Here is an 18,540-nt window from a genome sequence, read left to right as displayed (position 1 = left end):
CAATACACACGGTTGAGCCGGACATTTAGGATGTGCCAAAATTGCTTTCCTGAAAGAGGATCCTCATCTTGCAGTTTCCTTGGCTTAAATCTTGCCGTATCAGAACCGCGGCGGTGTGGGGGACACGCAGTTATTTCTGGATCGGTGCTTCAGCACGTGGCGTGAGCCCCTTTCTCTTGGGCAACCTCTGCTCTCCGTTAGCGTGGGGAACGTAGTTTTAGGAGGAGAGTTTAGGGGGTGTTCCTTGTGACCGCGCTCCTACGGAACGCGTCCATCCCGCTGCTGAAGGTTCCCTTTTGAGAATGGCAGTTTCCTTCTGTGCTTCATTCAGAGATGAACCGCAGTCGAAGCACAAGATCTTAACATATTTCTTAAACTGGCATTGAAAAAGAGCTTCCAGCAGATTGAAAACTGTCTAAATTTGATGTAAGAGTCTCCCTCCCAGGAATTAATGCCTCCCACCTCCCAGACAGGGACCAGGCAGTCAATCAAGGGATTGCATTTCTGCATACTCAAATATGCATTCTTTGCGGGGCTGAATAATAAATGACAGCTAATTTAAATTCGAAAACAGATTAAGAATGGAATTGCATCAAAGGATACTGGGGAGGGATGTGCCATTACAGCAAATTCAAAGACAAAATATATGAAAATATATCCACTCCACTGAGAGTACAGAGAGTGTTACTTAAATAACAAGAGGGCACAATACTTCATTTTAACCTCCATTTTACCTAGTGCAATGCAATCTTATCAAATCAAGCTCTCTCCATACAATTGTGACAAAGAAAATCATACGTAATGGGGTTTGGAAATGACAATCAAATCTGTCACTCACAGAAATATGTACTTGCTCTTTATAGCAGCATGCAACAGCACCTGATTACACCACCAAACCCAAACATCCCTTCTCTATCTCTTTGCATTTCAGACCAAAATAAAATCCACTTCACTTCAGAGGTGCCTTAAATGAAATCGGTGTATTTGACAAACGATTGAACCGTTTGTGACACACTTTACAGATAACCCGGTGAATTCAAGGTGTCACCTTTTGTGGGGTATTGATTGCAACTAGCTGATATCCGTCTTTTCAAGTATGGAATAATCTACTGTCATTGCAGAAATGATGGTCATCTTAGAGAGAAGGTTAATCAGATACAGGAGAAATCATATCTAATCTTTGATAAATTGCAAGTCACTCAGGGATCAATCACGGTTCTCCTCGTGACACAAGCCACAGGTAATTGTGCCCGCGTAGCGCCGCGCAGTTTGCCATGCCGCCCAGGTACACAGCGGCCAACGGCCTTCTGCCCCTTAGAGCAGTTTAGCCTGCTGACATGGTTGACTTACGGGGCTTTTAAATATGCTTTGAACAGTAATGACCATAAATAAAAATTTTTCAAAGAGAAGTAGAGCAGCGATAATATGATACGCAGGCATTCAAACTGCAAAATTATGAAGCGACTGGCACAGTCTTTGCATTTTTATGGTACAGCGTGTGCTTTATGTCTTTCCTATCCGAGTTCTGTGTCTATTATCTACACCCTCTTCATCAGGACCCAGATGTTAGGAATTAGCTGACATGTAAGAATAAATCCCAAATTAAGAGTCATTAGGAACTGATGCCTCTTGAGCTGTCAAACTTACAGAACAGCATGAAAATCACCAGCCTGACTTTCCCACTTCCCAGTGAACGACCCATCGCGCAACCATCCTTAACACCACCCAGATCACGGCTTGCATGTGTTGCGAATGCTTTAGGATAAGCAAGTCCTGGCGTACGGGTCATTTATCAAGCAGCGCAAGACACGTTCCGCTTCCCAAGTACCCACTGTGAACGCAGCGCGTCACCATTCGTATCGCTAAGGGGAACTGGATGGGAGTACCTACTGATACCTCTGAAAACAGGGAAAGTTTTTACTACTACATTAAGAAACCGGGCAAATTTGAGATTATTCTACTTCATTCTCAATGTGTTCTAACTTGGTAAAAATAAACCTTTTCACTAAACTGCTATATCAACATATTTACCCACAGTTAGTAAAACCCACATGCACTCTGTAACACAGGTATCTGTATAAATACCATTTTATACAATAACGTAATTTGCAGGAAGACACAATACCTCTCAGTTCTCAAAATTAATAGAATTATTGCTCAGTAATGCTCAATACCTTATTATTATAATCAGACTATACTTGCTATAGAGCCATGTACACACACAGACGTAGAGGATGTCACAGTATCATTCTGGTATATGTCTACATATAACCTAAATGAAACTGATTTTCATTATTATACGCATGTGTCTGTACGTATGTTCAGGGATGTCGCTAGCTCACTTCAGGAACTATCTTCTTCACGTTGGGATTTTGGCTCTCACGTACTGCAATAAAAAATGCAGACCCACAACTGCCCTTAAGCTGTACAATGAAACCAGCTAAAGGGACGCATCTCCTCTCGCCTTCACTTGGTCAAGTGTCAAGGCCTACTGCAGTCGCTTTTGTATTTGGTTTTAAGGTTTTTTGTCTTTGTTCTTCCTGAGAATTTAAATTTTCTGCAGAACAAGGGCAGCACTGGATCTAAGATCTTACTTCTATGAGATGAGGCTAAAGATTCTTGCTGCAATTAAAAAGGGATTTAGAACACGTAGCAATTTTCTGAGCGCTTTGCCAACCTTGTCGCTTGGCGCCTGTAGGACCTGTCTTAGGGACAGTGACTGGAGAGACTTTATCAAGGCCGGCACTTAGAAACACAACTTAGGTATCACAACTAATAGTTATACTGGAAACTACGAGCCCTATGCTGCACATCAGCAGAATATACTGAATATTTCCATTGCTAAGTTGGTTTGGCCAATGTCTCCTGAGGGATTAACCTGCATGGACGGGGAAGCTCTTACATCCACAAAAACCCAAGAAAGCTTTGTCCTTGCTAAATCATTTTCATTGATTTCCTCTGACTGTGACTTTCTTGGTTACAGGGGCAAAGAACTGGGACCTACTGAATGTATGCTCATTATTATTAAAAAAAAGCACCGGGGACGATTCCAAAGTCAAACTTCTGTCATTTGGCAGTTTTACCACTTCTCAACCCTGCTTTTAAAACACAAACCCATTCTGGCTCAGCATGTTCTCTGCTGCTTCCAGACCCCTTAACCCTCAGGTTCGGTGGGTCTGTGCTGTTGAGCTCTAATGAGCAATCAGGACTTACTCCCTTACTCTAACTTTCCTCATTTCTAATGCACAATTCCTTTTTTGCCTTTTTCTCCCTCCACCTCTGGGCAGATCTCAAAAAAAAAAAAAAAAATCTTGACAGAAAGCAGGCTACCAAGATTCACTAATTTTAGTAAGTAACAAATATATTTGTTTATTAAAGAGTTTGACTCTCCACTGGAATACAAAACTTAATATAAACCCCCCAGGAACAATGTAGAGAGTGTCCCACTGGGATGGACAGCTAGCTGTCAATAGGAAGAATGACCATCTCCATTTTCACCATGGAGTGTCCATCTCCCGCTGTTATTACAAAGGTTTATCTGCGGGGTGGGTTGCTGTATCCATCCCGTGAATGCCTTCAACCTAAGTATTTCTCTAAAGCAGTATTTGCTCTTGCTATTTTATAATTAGAACATAATTAGTAGAATTTCTTGCAGATAGCTCCCGTAGAGAAATGACTCTATCCCACAAAAGAAAAATCTAAAATTCCCAAGCTACTTACAATCTACACTAAAAAGAAATCTGGGCATTTCTCTAGTGCCTCAGGAAATGACATCCAGACAACAAGACATAATTAAGAGGTTGTTATGCACTGGGCAGGATGAGGTATGACAATATGCAGGCAAGTAGGGCAATCAATTATGTTTGACTTTTAAAACAAACTTTTAAAAACTTATCTTCAGTTTCAAAAAAATCTTGTCAGGTCAGCTCAAAAGGTCAACCTCAAACAAAAAAGTCAAAATTTTAAATAAACTAAAAACTTTGCAAAAATTATTGCTGTTACAGGTAACATCCGATTTTCTTCTATTTAAAGTTATTTTAAAACAAAATTGAAGTAACTGTTTAAATAAACCGTTATTTCAAATAGAAAGTGGATGCCTCTAGTTAATGGTAACACTGAGTTCTTATTCACGTTGAACATATAAATAACAGAAAAGTTCAAGCCCACCCAAGCCGCCTTGTGGAAAACATACACTTCAAAAAGTACCCGCGAGTTGAAGTCAAATGAAGAAAGCACAACAGCACTTACACAATCTCTGCTACAAACCTCTGGAATTGAGAAGTACCCACAGACCCAAGCGGAGGGAGGGGTGAGCAAGAGGGGGCGACCGCCGCTCTCCGGCAGTGTTCCCGGTGGGAGCGTGCCCAGAGCCGCAGGTTTGCGCCCGGCGCCTGTGTGGGCAAACGCTGCAGTGGGGAAAAGTCTCTTCAACACCAGTTTGAATAGTTAAGACTCTGAATCACAACCAAATGTGAACGATTAAGCTTGACACAATTCCATCCAAAAGATCACAGGACAAGCAAGGGAGGGGGCAGAGCGCCGGGGCTGTTCCGCCAGTGCGAGCACACACCTCCGAGCGAGAGGGAGTAAAATGCGCTCTGCACCTTACTTTCTGTCTGACCTTGAGCAAGCCATTAAAAGTCTCTGCTGCCTTGTTTGCCCAGCATATAAAATGGAAATAAGACCTTCATTATAAACTGGTTTGGCTTCTTATACCACTGTGAACAGCAGATATTTTTAGTTAAGATTAACTTCTTGAAACCCCATTGAGACTTCCGCGCTGCCACGGGCAAGACCGAAGCCCAAACACCTATTTCCGAACAGACTAAGCGACGGTAAGAACAGAACCAACAAAACAAACCTTGAAAAAAAAAAAAATGCTGGGCCACAAAGACCTCATTTGTTTCCCATGTCTCCATGTCCTGTGCTGTCTTGCAAGGAAGTGACTCGTATCTCCATGTTCCAATAAATTAGTGACACACTGAGCAGGCAAACCCTTCTTCTGAGGGACATGCTACCATTTTGCTCTCTTGTTGGTTGAGACCCAGGTCCTGACGTTATGGGAAGGGGCAGGACGGAGGCAGGATCACATGTGTAATGAAAATAACAACCTGCAAGACCATCCCGTTGTTATAACTTGCTCAAAAATCCCCAGCTCCTACTCTACTGAATAAATATTCAATGCAGAGCATCATTAAAAAGTCTCCCTGACATTTCTCCAGTTACATGGCATTTTACTTCAAATTAGCCACAAGTTTTTCTTATGTAAATAATTTCAAGACAAGAATCAAGACCCATCTTGCCAAGACACACACAGAGAAGGGGAGGAAGGAACATCCCGCCGGCGCTACCATCTCCCCGTTCCGTCTGGATTCAGCGATGGGCAGCTTTGCCCCCAAGCACACAGCTGTGCTCCAGCTTCAGCCATGGTCTGCAATATTCCTCCCCACACTCCCGCTCGTGGCTGGCTGCCGCGGGGAACGACAGTCATCCTCAATGGCGCCAAACAGTTTCATTACCGGGACTAATGGATTCAGGCTTGGATTTTTACAGAGACTTTCTGCTGCGCACTTAGACACGAAAGGAACTGAAATTTTTCACTGGTGAAATACTGCCGACTTTCTAAATAAACTCTAATAAAGATTATTATTTAGATACATTCATAATGTAGCTAAAAGCAAAAACAGCACCAAAACCTACAGCTTTGATCGCTAGTTCTTCACGATACACTCAAAAACTTCAAACACAATGAAAGCAGAATTCATATTCCAAACGTGTGTGTGACAGAGAGAACCAGCCCAAGACCCGGCAAGTCAATTCAGCGGGAAAACCTCCTCGTCTTTCAGAGTCAACCTGCTTTTGGGTCATGAACACTTGTACTCATGCCATACTCCCAAATGACTGGCTTGACGCTGTGATACAGCACACCTAGAACTTAAACTATTCTGGTAGTGTGTGCTATTAAATTCTCTCTGCTGTCACAATTTTGGGATTAAGACAAGGAACTCTAGTCTCCATATTAACTTTGATGGGATTGCACATAATCTTACTTAAGGTGCATTAGAAGGGGTGGAAATCGGGTCCCAGGAGTCCCTAATATCGCAAGCACCACCTCACCATCACTCAGCAGCACTTTAGTTACTCTCTGATGTGTCAAAACCTGTCACTCCTCATCTTTATCCAGGTGCCACTTGGCTATTATTATCTGATGAGCAACTTTGAGTAACCTCTTTGCGATTCAGCAAGGCTCAGGGAGAAAAAGTCACAACAGCTCAAAACCTCAGAAGTTTGGTTCTGCTAAGCCGCTTCCCGAAATGCTTCTGAGAAAATACACAAAAGGACTGATATTTCCCCAAGTACTGTCCCAGATTCTTTTCTTCAACACTTCTACACTTTTTCCTCCTACGACAGAAAATGTGCTCTCTAAACACTTCCTCTGTATCTTTGATGTTAAAAACACAGCCTTCAGGCCAGTCTGTTCTTAGTCACTGTTTTCAAGGATAGAAAGTTCTTTGGATAAGACAGTCATTATCACTTTTCCCTTTCATTCTCCCGCACTGCTTCCTTCATCTTTACCTGAAACGGAGACCAGCAGTCACTTTCTCAATGCATGGCCTGGTCAGATCGTTATCTCCCCTATCCCCACCTGCACAGTCAGCCTGAATTACTTCGGTGTGTAGAGATGCAGCTCTACGGAGACCTGCTCCCATCTTCCACAACAGGACCACATGCTACAATTATCTCTGTTTTCTCTGTTGTATTGTTTTCTCTTAGGGTACGGCACTAATTTACCCAAGATTTGTAGGATTCCCATGAAACGCATGTCTGGAAGTTCATCCCACTGCACGCTTTGGAAAAGGACAAACTGTATCTTCCTTTGGGATGGAGATCAGACTCGTAAACGTTAGTAGACTTACAATGCGAGATCTTCTTGAGCAAAGAAGAGAATAGATACGGGATTTACATCCCACAGCAGCAGAACTGTTTTCTAGAAACCAAATCAGTTGTGTGAAGCTAAAAGCTCAAGGAGGTGGATTTTCCACTGCCAGAAATTCCTGGTAACTCCACCAAGACACACAAAGCTGCAGGAACTGAGACATGGCCCCTTACATCCAAGACCAGCTGGACTCCTTTCTTCCTAAGTAGCCCATATGCGTGCAGAGCCAGCAGCAGGAACTGTCAACGGCCAGAGCCACCGGCGCAGGAGAGGTCCATCAGCTCAGCCACCTCAAACTCTCTTGAGCAGCTTCGGGCTTGCTCTGCGTGCCGGTGCTGCCTCCTTACCTGGGTGGTACCATGCTCGTCCTACAGACCTCAGCTTTTCCGAATTCTCGGAGTAGCTTCTCTCCAAAGGCTAAAGGAATTCTCTGCAACAACCAGGGAAATGGGTGGAAAACTTTAAGTCGAACACATTCCCTTTCTTATGAATTTGTAACCATCCCCAGTCTGACAGTAATTTCCAGTTAGCAAGCTCTGGCTAGTCTTCTTCACTTATGAAATTAACTGTTGGATAAAAGAGTGTGTTGCTCATGTTTTATGGACAATCACATACATAAACACACACACATAATCAAATGCACTACATTTATTTTCATTAAAATATCTATCAGAAGCGCTCCATCTATGGTTTCATTTTAACTGTGTTGGGTTTTCATTTGTATTCAAAAACTGAAAAATATTTTAACCTTTCTGAAACGGATCATGTTAAAATAAATTGAAGCAAGTTGATGAAAAGCGTTAATTAACCTGCTTTCGTCTCATTAAGAGTCTGTGTTTAACCTATAGGTCATCTTCTCTTTCAGCTGATGTATGGATTTGATCTTCAGTGATGAGCTAAACAACCCAATCGTCTGTTGATGACTGAGAACTCCTGAACCTCTTGCTTTTTTGGGAGAGGACAAGAAAATTCCTAAAATGAAAGCGCTGAGCTTTTTAAGGAATTATTCTAAACCCATTTTTAAGGTAGGAGAGATTGCAATAACGCTGACCCTGCAATACATTGTGGGTTTAAGAAAAAAATACAGAACAAAAATGTGAAATCTTTTTTTTTTTTCTTCTATAAGGTATACAGACCGAATGATCGAACTTTTCTAAAAAATGTATTTTTTTTCCACATTATGTGCTGGATCATGTATACTTATGATCATCAGCCACTTGTTCTTGTCTTGACTGCCTTATTTACCCGCACAGTTATCAGCGTTAAGAGCCCTGATGTGCCTGAAGGTTGGCTGGGGGTTGGAGGGCCACAGAGGAGAAAGGGGAAGGTGGTAGTGGGGGAAGTGGGGGGAAGAATCTGCTGCATTTGCCATTATCCAGAGCAAATACTTCACACCGACTGGCTCTCTCTACATCAGAATTAGACAGGCGACGTACCTGGAGAAGGTGCTCCTTAAGGGTCAATATATTTGTACTTCTGCTTTTAAAAATATAACTCTAATAACGCTAGAGATAAGTCCAAAATTGGCAAGAGAGATAGGCTGGAGATCTATGCTTTTTAATATCAAGCTCTTCACCAAGATGACTTTTATCATGTTAATGGCTAAATCACACTGATTGTAAAACAGCCAAAATGAGGCAATTAGTAAGGCCTGTGACAGCCACAGAAAACGAAACGCATGAGGTTTTCAGCACAAGCCAGATGGATATCTTCAATATATTTCTTATTGTCTGCTTGTGGTAATATGTTCAATTAAACTGAATCAGTACTACAGAAGACCCTTTGAATTGCCTGAAAAAAATTAATTGTCTGCTGCAAATTTAATGAAGCTTAACAGTTGTATTATGTTTACAAGTTTTATTTGTTATGATCAGTAAGTGTTTACAAGAAAAAAAAAAAACCAACTAACTTACTTCATTCAACTAACCCGAAGAGCAAACCATTGGTATTTTACAGCTCATTTCATTTACATGTTTCTTTGCCATTTACTGGTTTTATCCTTAGCAGCTGACCTAATTTTTTTTTCTCTCCCAAATAAGAAACCGCCAGCTCTTGCCGCACTGTTCATTCATGAGTTGTTGTGAGTCAAGTCTCGCTCAACGGTTTGACCTCCAACTCGTGTTACGCCATGTCCCCAAAGGGACCGAGGGACCTGCCCAGCCATGGGTTGGTCCCTCTGAAGCTTGCTATGGTCCCCATCCACGTTGGAGCAAGGTCACTACCCTTCTCCAGCACAGTGCACCCAGCAGTCCGCGGCTGTCATGTTTGACAAGTTCACGTTAAGGAAATCAAAAGCAAAAGGCGCATCTGAGCAGAGCCGAGGAGGGGTGGCTTTGGGGAGGGCTCGACGGCACACCAGGCATCTGCTCCTCATTTTGCCACTTCCGTAATCTCAGAATAATTACAACTTTTTGCTTCAATTAACTGTCAGAAAAATGGAAATGCTGACATGATACACAGCTATTTCATCCTCCCCAGGGTGCTCCGGGGCAGACCTGATTTTTGTAATGACCTCAGTTTCTCACCTGAACGGAGCTGGGAGAAAACCTACATGTTTACCAGGTTCAGGTGTGACATGTGCAGAGGAGATGCACCCGCCAGCTCTGAAACACAAAGGTGAGCTCCTTACCTATTTGGATAGACATTGTATAACAACCTTGACTGTGGTTTAAGTTGGAAACAACCACGTCAGTTGCCTGAAACTATAAAATACTTGATTAAACCCTGTGTTTGAAGTGCCAGATGGAAAGAGCTCCTCAAAAGCTGCAAGGACCCTGAGGTATCTACTGGATACCAGCCCCATCACCAGCTTCTACGTGAAGTTTTTCCACCCCGGGTTCATTAAGGAGATGCAGCAAAGTGAAGCCTGAAGCATTGGGGCTACCACGGTTGAGGGGAGGGAGGAGGAGATGCGGCGGATGCACAGCTCTCATTTATAATTGTGCCTTTCACGCAGTGCTTTGGGTCATAATTTTACTTAAACCTAGCAAAACACCCTTAATTGTGTCCTAGAAATAATTGGTGTCGGCGGAAATAGTCCAATTAGAGCTGAATACATTCCTTTGCAATTTTACGGCCAAAGATTATTGGTGTCATTGTCAATGGCTAATATTAAGCATTTGCTACAGGTTGTGAGTTAGAAGTCAAGAAATATTTTCAAACTTAGAAGTAAGTTTTATTTCCTAAACATGAAAATACAACATGTACTCATGAATAAATCAGTGCTTACATGTCTCTATGTGCTCTCTAATCCTTTTTTGCCTATAAACCCCTGATTTAGAGATTCTGGAGAACAACCGTTTGTACTCTAAATTGACTTTTTCTCCCTGAAATCCTTTAAAATGACGCGTTATGCGTGATAAGGAATATTCATTCATGTCAGGACTACACATAAAAACTGTGTCTAACAACTACTGAAAAAAACCTTTAACAATAATAAAACTTCTTTTGACTTTTTCAGAGTTCTGAGACTTTGGTAAGCATAGAAAATCTTGGCTTTGATACCAGCCGAACACACACCTCGTGCACTATCCAGGATAATTACAAAAAGCCCATAAAATATGGACAGCCCTAAAGTGCTGCTCTGGGATTATTACTTTAAACTCTGCCTCTCTTTTTTAAATTGCATTTTGTGCTTTCAACACCAGGTGTCATTTAACCTGGTCCTTTCTTAAGGGCTGAGGCATAACCAACATGAATTTAAATTAGATTGAGTTGAACCATGAGGAAAGAAAAATAAAGACCTTGGGCGACCTTAAACACTGCTGGATCAAGACAGACCTCAGAAAAAGTGACGGAGGGGCTATTCGTGTTTCAAAATGACTAACCACTAAACCCACGGCATATGGATGGATGGTATGGAAGATGCCTGCAATAGCTTTCTGGGACAGCTCTCCATACGAGCAAAGAAGCAGCAATATATCTGACAGGGGAAAAATCTGGGAGGTATAGAGAGGGTTTCTGGTAATGTGGATAGTGCTATAATGGGTTAACAGATTTAAGTATCTGCTGTATTTTTCCCCTGGTTAATGTAAAATACCCAACATCTTAATGTGTGGCTTACTCTCCCTCTTGGGAATAAAGTTAAACTCCCACCCCAAGCAACTGATATCCCAGTTACTCAGAAGTAGTCCTGACGTAAGTGAGAACAGCTGGCAAAATTCACGGCGCTTGAGTTATTTGTATTCACCGATTAAAAAAAAACACCACAACAACAAAAAAAAAGACACTCCTGAAAAGACACACACTCTCTGCAGACAGATTAACATTCCGTACAACTGCAAAGTAAACCCATTGCAGAGTTCCTCCACGGTCTGATCCCCTCAGAGTACATCCAAACACGCAGAGACGCTTCGGTAAAGCACCCAATGCCTCTGCAGAGGTCGGTAGATATAATTTAAAAAAGCCATATATATTTTTGACTAAGAGAAAATGGGGTTTATTAAACACCACCTTTTGTTATTGATGGAGTCAGTGATGGCACTATTTGAGACCCAGATCAGCTGTCGGCAAGTCCAGCATTTGCAAATGGTGTTAGATTTAAGGCTGGTGCTGAAGCCAAAGCAGATGCTGAAGACCACAGTCAGCAATAATAGTGCTGTTATGCAGAATCAGTGTCTGTGGCAATGGAAATAAATTATTTTTAAGTATAAACCAAGATATAAATAGACACATACACCATCCTACAGATGGAAATGATTGTGTAAGGTACGCACAACTGTGATCTAAAACTCCTCATACACTCTGGATATTCACTCCGGATTGAGTTTACCTATGAATACCCAACCACAAAAAAAAAAAAAAAGCAGAATTGTGGTAACGCGTGAACATTTCCAAAAGAATAAAATAATTCTCTGAAAACCCGTGAGGGATACCGTTCCAACGGTATGATTCTCCATCTGATTTTGATCTATTTTCTGAGGTTTATTCTTTAGACTACTATAACATATACATGGGATTAATTTAAAATTCTCTCTGGACCCTCAAAATTATAAACACGTAATACATTTAAAAAAATAATCAAACTGAAGGCATTACACTAAGTTGTCTTTAACACAATTATGGGGGGTTATGATGATGTCTTCAAAGGTAAAAAGAACTACAAATGACTGAAACTCTACTGCTGTGGAATTCAGTAGCCAGTGTTCCATGAGGAGCACTGTTGGTGCACACGCGTCTGCGACCACCTTCTGCACCGTTCAGCTTCAGAAGGCTGATGGGTACCAAAGTGGCAAAGTCACCTCGGCCCAACTGAAGAACATTACGCCCAAATGGAAAAGGAGGCGTAAGCAATTCTGTTTCATTGCATGTGTGCTTGTTAGCACATACCAGCTTACTGCATTATGTGGAAATTAAGCCACAAATGACTTGAAGAAACCCTGCACCATGCATTATCAGCCACCTTCAACCCACAACTCCTGAAACATGCAATAGCGGACAGATGGTCAGTCATTAGAGAGCGATGTTTCTCCACTGGCGCACACCTGTGGAGCTGGAGAACTAAACTCGTTGCAGTTCTTTACGGGCAGTGTAATATTCATAATCTCTAAAGATGAGAAAATGGTTGCTCCTTACCTAGTAAGACACTCCATAGTAGTATAAATCTACTCTAGCCCCATGGATGTGAGGCAAGCACAACACATTTTCCAAGGAACATGGTTCAATACTGATCGATTGATATCGAAACAGTGACAACCACAGATGACCAGAGGGGCCAGGACGGGCATCGCACCCCACCGATACCGTTTCTACAGAGTGCGAACGCTGTGTCCACGTGGATCAGCACAGCACTGCCCCTGAACTGAGCCCAGCTACTTTTAAAGGACTAGAATAACACAGTAAAAATTGCAGGCTTAAAGGCAATAACATTTGAAGTCTCAGAAAAGTTACTCAATAACGGGCCAAAATTTACAGTATTTAATCAATCATTTCAATTTTAAATGCAATACACCAATTCAATGTTCACACAAAGGAATGGGCTTGGAATGGAAAATATGCAATTTCAGAGACAATAATTTGGATCACTGTGCTGAACAAAATCAAGACTATCAGTCTGTTCAAGCGTGAGGAAAAAATAACCTACTGACATTATCTTTGTATTCTTTTTCTGCTAAAGTGCTATGGATCCCGGCTAACGAAAGTTCTCTTGCTTTTACTGCCTTGAGCCCTCCCGTGACAGTCCAATCCAGAGGAGCTAATAGCAGTAGGGAAATGTTAAAGGTGCATCATAATGAAACAGGCAAATAAAGCCATCGGAACTTGCCCTTGTCAGAGATGCAACAGTGTGACTGGAATTGCTGTATTTCCCGACAAAAACATAAACCTGCGGACTCTACCAAGCAGCCACGTACTGCTTGGACCACTCTGTGGTCCATTAAACCACAGAGATAAGGGGACTGGAAAGGATTGGGTCAGCCTGGTCCACAATCAAAGGCAACCGGATATTAACTGGTATAAAAAGCCGCTTCTGGCAGGCTGGAGTGCTTTGAAACCCGTGAGCATCCCCACCGCCCCGCAAGCAGGGATGGCAGTCCCTGCCGGCGCTCCTCCAGGGCCAGTTCCACACCCACAGCTCCCAGTACGGACGCAGCACTGGCCTCGCTCACCTCTGCAACCGCTACTGCCTACCTGGAAATGATAAAAGGAATGCACCATCAAGCTACAGGTTGTGGAGTCAAGCTGAATGATTAGATTTATAAAAAAAAATAAAAAATGTATATTAAAAATCATATAAATATATATATTTTTATATAGAGACAGATTTACAGCTCAGAACACAGCCAAAAGGAAAGCAGACGTTCGAGAAGCAGCCGCACACGTCTACGGTGGGTGACCCGATCCATTCACCTCCACCATGAGAAGAGCAAAGCTGGGCACAGGCTCATCGCGATATTCACTGTGTCTGCAGGGAAACAGGCTGCACAAAGGGATATTCTCGTCCGGTGAACGAAACGGTGGTGTCTCTGCATTCTGCCATTAGCTTGTTTTCGCCGCTTCTACACCTAACGCTGCCAGAGAGACTTCATGTGGGTGTTAGTCATTGCACAAGCTGGGACGTCGGCACCAGGAGCCTCTCCTTGCGCTTCCTATATTCCGAGCTTTTACTGCAACGCCTTGAAATTAGTTTCCCATTTCAGAGCTTCTGCTATATTAGCCAATTTATATTACTACATTAAATACAAATAAACCCATCTTGTTCAGTCTACGCCTGTTTACACTGTTTGTCATTTAATCCCCCGTTACTGAGAAAGTCTATAGTTTTTCTCTGTGTTGGAAGAATCAAACATTTAGCCTCAAGTATAAGAAAAAATGGAAAAAGAAAGATGGAAAATTAATATTTATATACTGCATGTAAACACATGCCATGTTTTACATAGCTATGAACATTGTCTGTGGGATTCTTCTCTATCCTTACAAATTCAATCCTGCTTTTTAATTTAAAGGTCAAACTGTACACGCAAGTTTGCAAGATTTTGGGTCTCGGAGGCCAGAGGGGTTCTTGTTTAGCACCGACCAACAGAACAAACCCAAAGCACAATCTCAGTGGTTCGGAAAACCACCGAGGTTCACCAGCTCTGACAACAGCATGTTAATGCACAGCCCTATGGGCACCCGTCAGAATTTCATATTTTTTAAGCTGTCTACTCATGCATAATATGAATATTTATTCATCCTTCTCTGGTTGTTTGCCAGAGATTTATTTTAAGCTCCTTGGTTCTGGTGTAACAGATATTCTCCTCCTCCTCCTCCCATCCTTGACTACACTGTCTTTGACACTGTCGGCATCTCTCCCTGAGAAAGAAAATTAAAAAAAAAAAAAGGGAACCTGCAATATTAATGGAAGAACACAGGAAGGTTAGAAAAAATGTCGTTTGACCTTCACAGTTTTTTACTCAATGACATAAGATGAGTTAGAAAATAATATAAGCATATCTTACGGTCAAAAAACTCACCAGCTGATAAATTAGTCTTTTTGTACACCACAAAACTGAGTTAAAAAAAGCTATTCAGTCATATTTCCGTCAAAACTCGCCGGTGTTTTACTTAGGGCAGAGAAACTCAAGCATTTCAGTATAAAATACAGTATTTTATACAGTTCATTTGGAGTTCAGAATAGTTTCTGCTCTTTTATACTTTTTATGGGATAGACTTTGAAATTGCATTTCTCAGTTTGCTGTTAATATCCACATCTTGGGTTTAAGAGTTTATTCTCTGCTTCATGCACATGTTTCGCTCCCATTAATGCTAATGGAATCGAGTTAAAACGGAGCACTGAGGGAGAAAAAAGTACTCGCTAATCCTTTATAACCTCACCGCAAAGAAAAGTGATTTGTAAACCACGTGAACCCAAAGATCGGGTACAATAGCTGCTGACTATTGTGCTCGGCGTTAGAGGCTCTTCCTTGGGTGCTGCGAGGAAGAAAGGGCAAGCAACTAATTACAGAAGCATGACTCTTCAAGAACAGAAATGAAACACAGTCCTGTTTTCAACGATTGGCTTTTCTTTATAGTGGTAGAAGCGGTCCCTGAACCGCAGACCCCGATTCAAGCCCCTTGGTGCCTTGCAGCACTCCAAAAACCACAGCGACCTCGGGGACGGAAAGCCGCTGCCTCCCTCCTGCGGTCCCCGGGGGGTCCCAAGAAGGACGTTTGATCTGAGTTCACCGTTTCGCTCTCCAGTTTTGCTCTGGGGCAGACAGTACCCTTTTAATAATTGACAAGGTCTTTTTTATGTTCGTTTTCCCCGAGCGGTGCTTTCCTCGCTATTCGCTGTGGGTGTCTCCGTAGGACAACACCAGTTAAGAAAAGGCAGAGTCAGCTCACATGGAGATCTGACGCTGAGCTCCACTCGTCTCTATTTTTGATCGTGGGGACCGACGCGGGCAGGGGCAAATGCCGTGCAAGCTGTTCAAATCAACTCCAAACCCGAAGAACTCTTGGCGTCAATGTGCTGCAGCATTCCTTTTACAATAAATACCCGCAGAAGACATGAAGGGATAACACAGCCCTCTGCCCTGGGGCTGCGCTGTTTGGCCCCTCGGCGTAAGGGAAGCAGAAGGGCCACTGCCACGGAGCACAACCCCAGGAACGGCCCCTCTCGCTACACCGACCCCACTGGAGAGCTAAGGCAGAGGCAAATGTTTTGCTCAGGGAAAAACCCGCTGCTGTACCACTGTCACCTGCAGTTTGTAACTACAGCCGGGGCTCGCCAGCTTCCTCGGCACTCACCTGATCCTGACATTACTCGCTGAAATGTGCTCTGACTATAAAACCCACGGATTGAACCTTGCATTGAAAGTATTCCCTCCACACCATAAAAATAACCGATAGGGAGAGCTTCTAACCAAATACTATCCATCAATGCCAATATAAGGGTGAATTAAAACTGACAGCATTAGAGCTTTGTGATTGATTTATTGCTTTGTAATCAATCTTTCCTGATTCGTTATCCAATATAGGTTTTTCCCCAAATGAGGACGAGATGGAGAGTGATTTAAGTGTAATAATCTATGTATTCATTGCCTATAATAATCCATCAGACATCAGGCTACTCATAAGCAGGCCAAAAATTAATTTAAGACATTTGTCAGTGTCTCTCACTGTTTATCAAATTATTGTATTAAATATTCTTGTCAAACTTTACAGCTTTTGCTTTTGAAAAAAATATCTGACAGAAAAATTCTGAACACGCATGAATGAACACTTGGAATCCTCAAAACGCAGAAATTTAGCCCTGGATAAGAAATAATGAATTAAATCAGAGTTTGTGCATCTTCTAAAAATTATGACATTGAATTGCAAGGTTGAAACTGCTGCGTCACTCTTCGACAAGATGTACTGCAGAGTTCAGATAGTTTTTGGAAAGATAATAGAAGTTCAGGAGTAACTAGAATAAATGAAGTTGAACTAGCCAAGACACATTTCTAAAGGACACCACCTAACCTCAGCATACTGAGGGCAACATTTTTCCACAGGTATTCCAGGGTTTTATGCATGTCCTTTGCAAAACTGAATCTTAGGACATAGCTGGCTGCAGCAACAGCCAGTATTTCTGGAGCGTGATTACTGGCCATCCCTAGAAACAAGTCATACAACGCTACGGACCAGGGATCTGGCTTTGTATTACAATTCCCATATCATTTCCAGTACAATTTTAAACTACGTGTGAAAACATACGCATTAACTCGCTGTAAGCACCATCATTCAGTGTGACCACAGAGCCCTTCTTGCTGTTAACGTCCTCTCTGACCCACGAGGCTCAGCAGGTTTCCGAGATGCAAAAGACACTTTAATCCCCCCCGGGCTCCACTGGCATCAGAGGGGAACAGCGCAGCATGTGTGGGACTGCTTCGGATGCTCTCAGATGCTCAGACGGAGTTATCAGTTATATGCAATAAAAACTGCGATTACCTTTCACAACCAGACTGCCCGTGCTGCTTGCCGTCCCAAAGTGGTTTGTTGCCACACAGGTGTAACTCCCCGCGTCCGACTTGGTGACGTTGACAATCCGGAGGCTCCCATCGTCCAAGACAGTGATTCTGGAAAGACAGCAGATGCAAAAGTTATATATTTTTTAAGTTAACATAAAACTCTTTCGAGTCTGCATTAATTATTAATGGTTTGAACAACAGAGAGTCCATTGCCCGTTAGAGAGGGAGTTTAGCTGACAGAAATCTCTTAGGACGCAATTCATAAATACTGCATGCATCATTTACATGAGTTTTCCATGTCTTTACTTGAGGGCAACTTTAATTTACACACCAGCAGCTCGTGTAGGTTTTAGGCGTGCTTGTACTCTGATATTCAGCACTCACCATGACAACCCTTCCAACATGCGGTACACCGGCTACATCTGAAAATCTCCACGCTCGCTGCTTAACAATGTAAAAGCTTCTGCCGAGCAGATGCAATGAAGCAGGTGTTTCATTGCCGCTTTTTTTTTTTTTCCCAAGGCGGTTGATGGCTTTTCAGCACGGGTACGGCGCTGCCGAGCCTCTCCTCTGCGCTCTCCACCTCCCTGCCGGCAGCAGGGCGCAGCTCGTGGGGCTCATCTGCAGTTGCACTTGTAGGTTAACCCCCCCCCCCATATTAGCCCGTTTCATCCCCATCCCCTCCTCGCGAACGTACTGCCCGTCAGAACGGTTATCTGCAACGGTACGCGTCTCTCGGACGGCGGGAGGCAGGCGGGGAAGGCACGTTAATACCTGGGGTGGTCCCCTGCGCCTGCTCTCGCACGAGGGCTGCACTTGAGGCTTGCTGTGTGCTCACCATCAGCTTCGTCTCCTGTCCCATCTTCTTCTGCTCAGCTCTAAGTCAATGAAAATGGAAACCCTGATCCTGCCCGGTAAATCCCACCAAAACATGAATGGCTTGTGCCCTGTGGGGGCATAATCTAAGCAGACTCCAGAAAAACCTTTCCCCCAGCCTAATATCACCTCCTCTAGCAAAATACTTGGTTGTCTGCGCAATTGTGCTGTCTTGCAGCACAATCTGCTTTCTTCCCTTCAGCCCCTTTCAGACCTGCATGGAAAATCTTGCATTAATTCCTGCCTTCTCCTGCTCAATTATTTCCCAATTTAACCAATGTGAAAGAAAATGAAGAA

At 42.8% G+C, this 18,540-nt stretch overlaps 1 protein-coding gene across 2 annotated transcripts in view; it reads right to left on the bottom strand.

The window, feature by feature from the left end:
• The window catches only part of CNTN4 (contactin 4), a 136,155-nt gene that overhangs the window by 22,887 nt on the left and 94,728 nt on the right, over window positions 1-18,540 (bottom strand). For both annotated transcript variants that reach the window (XM_009882853.1, XM_009882852.1), the window contains one exon: window positions 17,348-17,475. In XM_009882853.1, coding sequence (XP_009881155.1) covers window positions 17,348-17,475 — 128 coding nt within the window. The remainder of the gene's footprint in view (window positions 1-17,347; window positions 17,476-18,540) is intronic.

The sequence above is a fragment of the Charadrius vociferus genome, unplaced genomic scaffold (assembly GCF_000708025.1).
Source record: "Charadrius vociferus isolate BGI_N301 unplaced genomic scaffold, ASM70802v2 scaffold433, whole genome shotgun sequence".
In the NCBI taxonomy this organism is placed as follows: domain Eukaryota; kingdom Metazoa; phylum Chordata; class Aves; order Charadriiformes; family Charadriidae; genus Charadrius; species Charadrius vociferus.
This window is presented reverse-complemented; position numbering and strand designations above follow the sequence as displayed.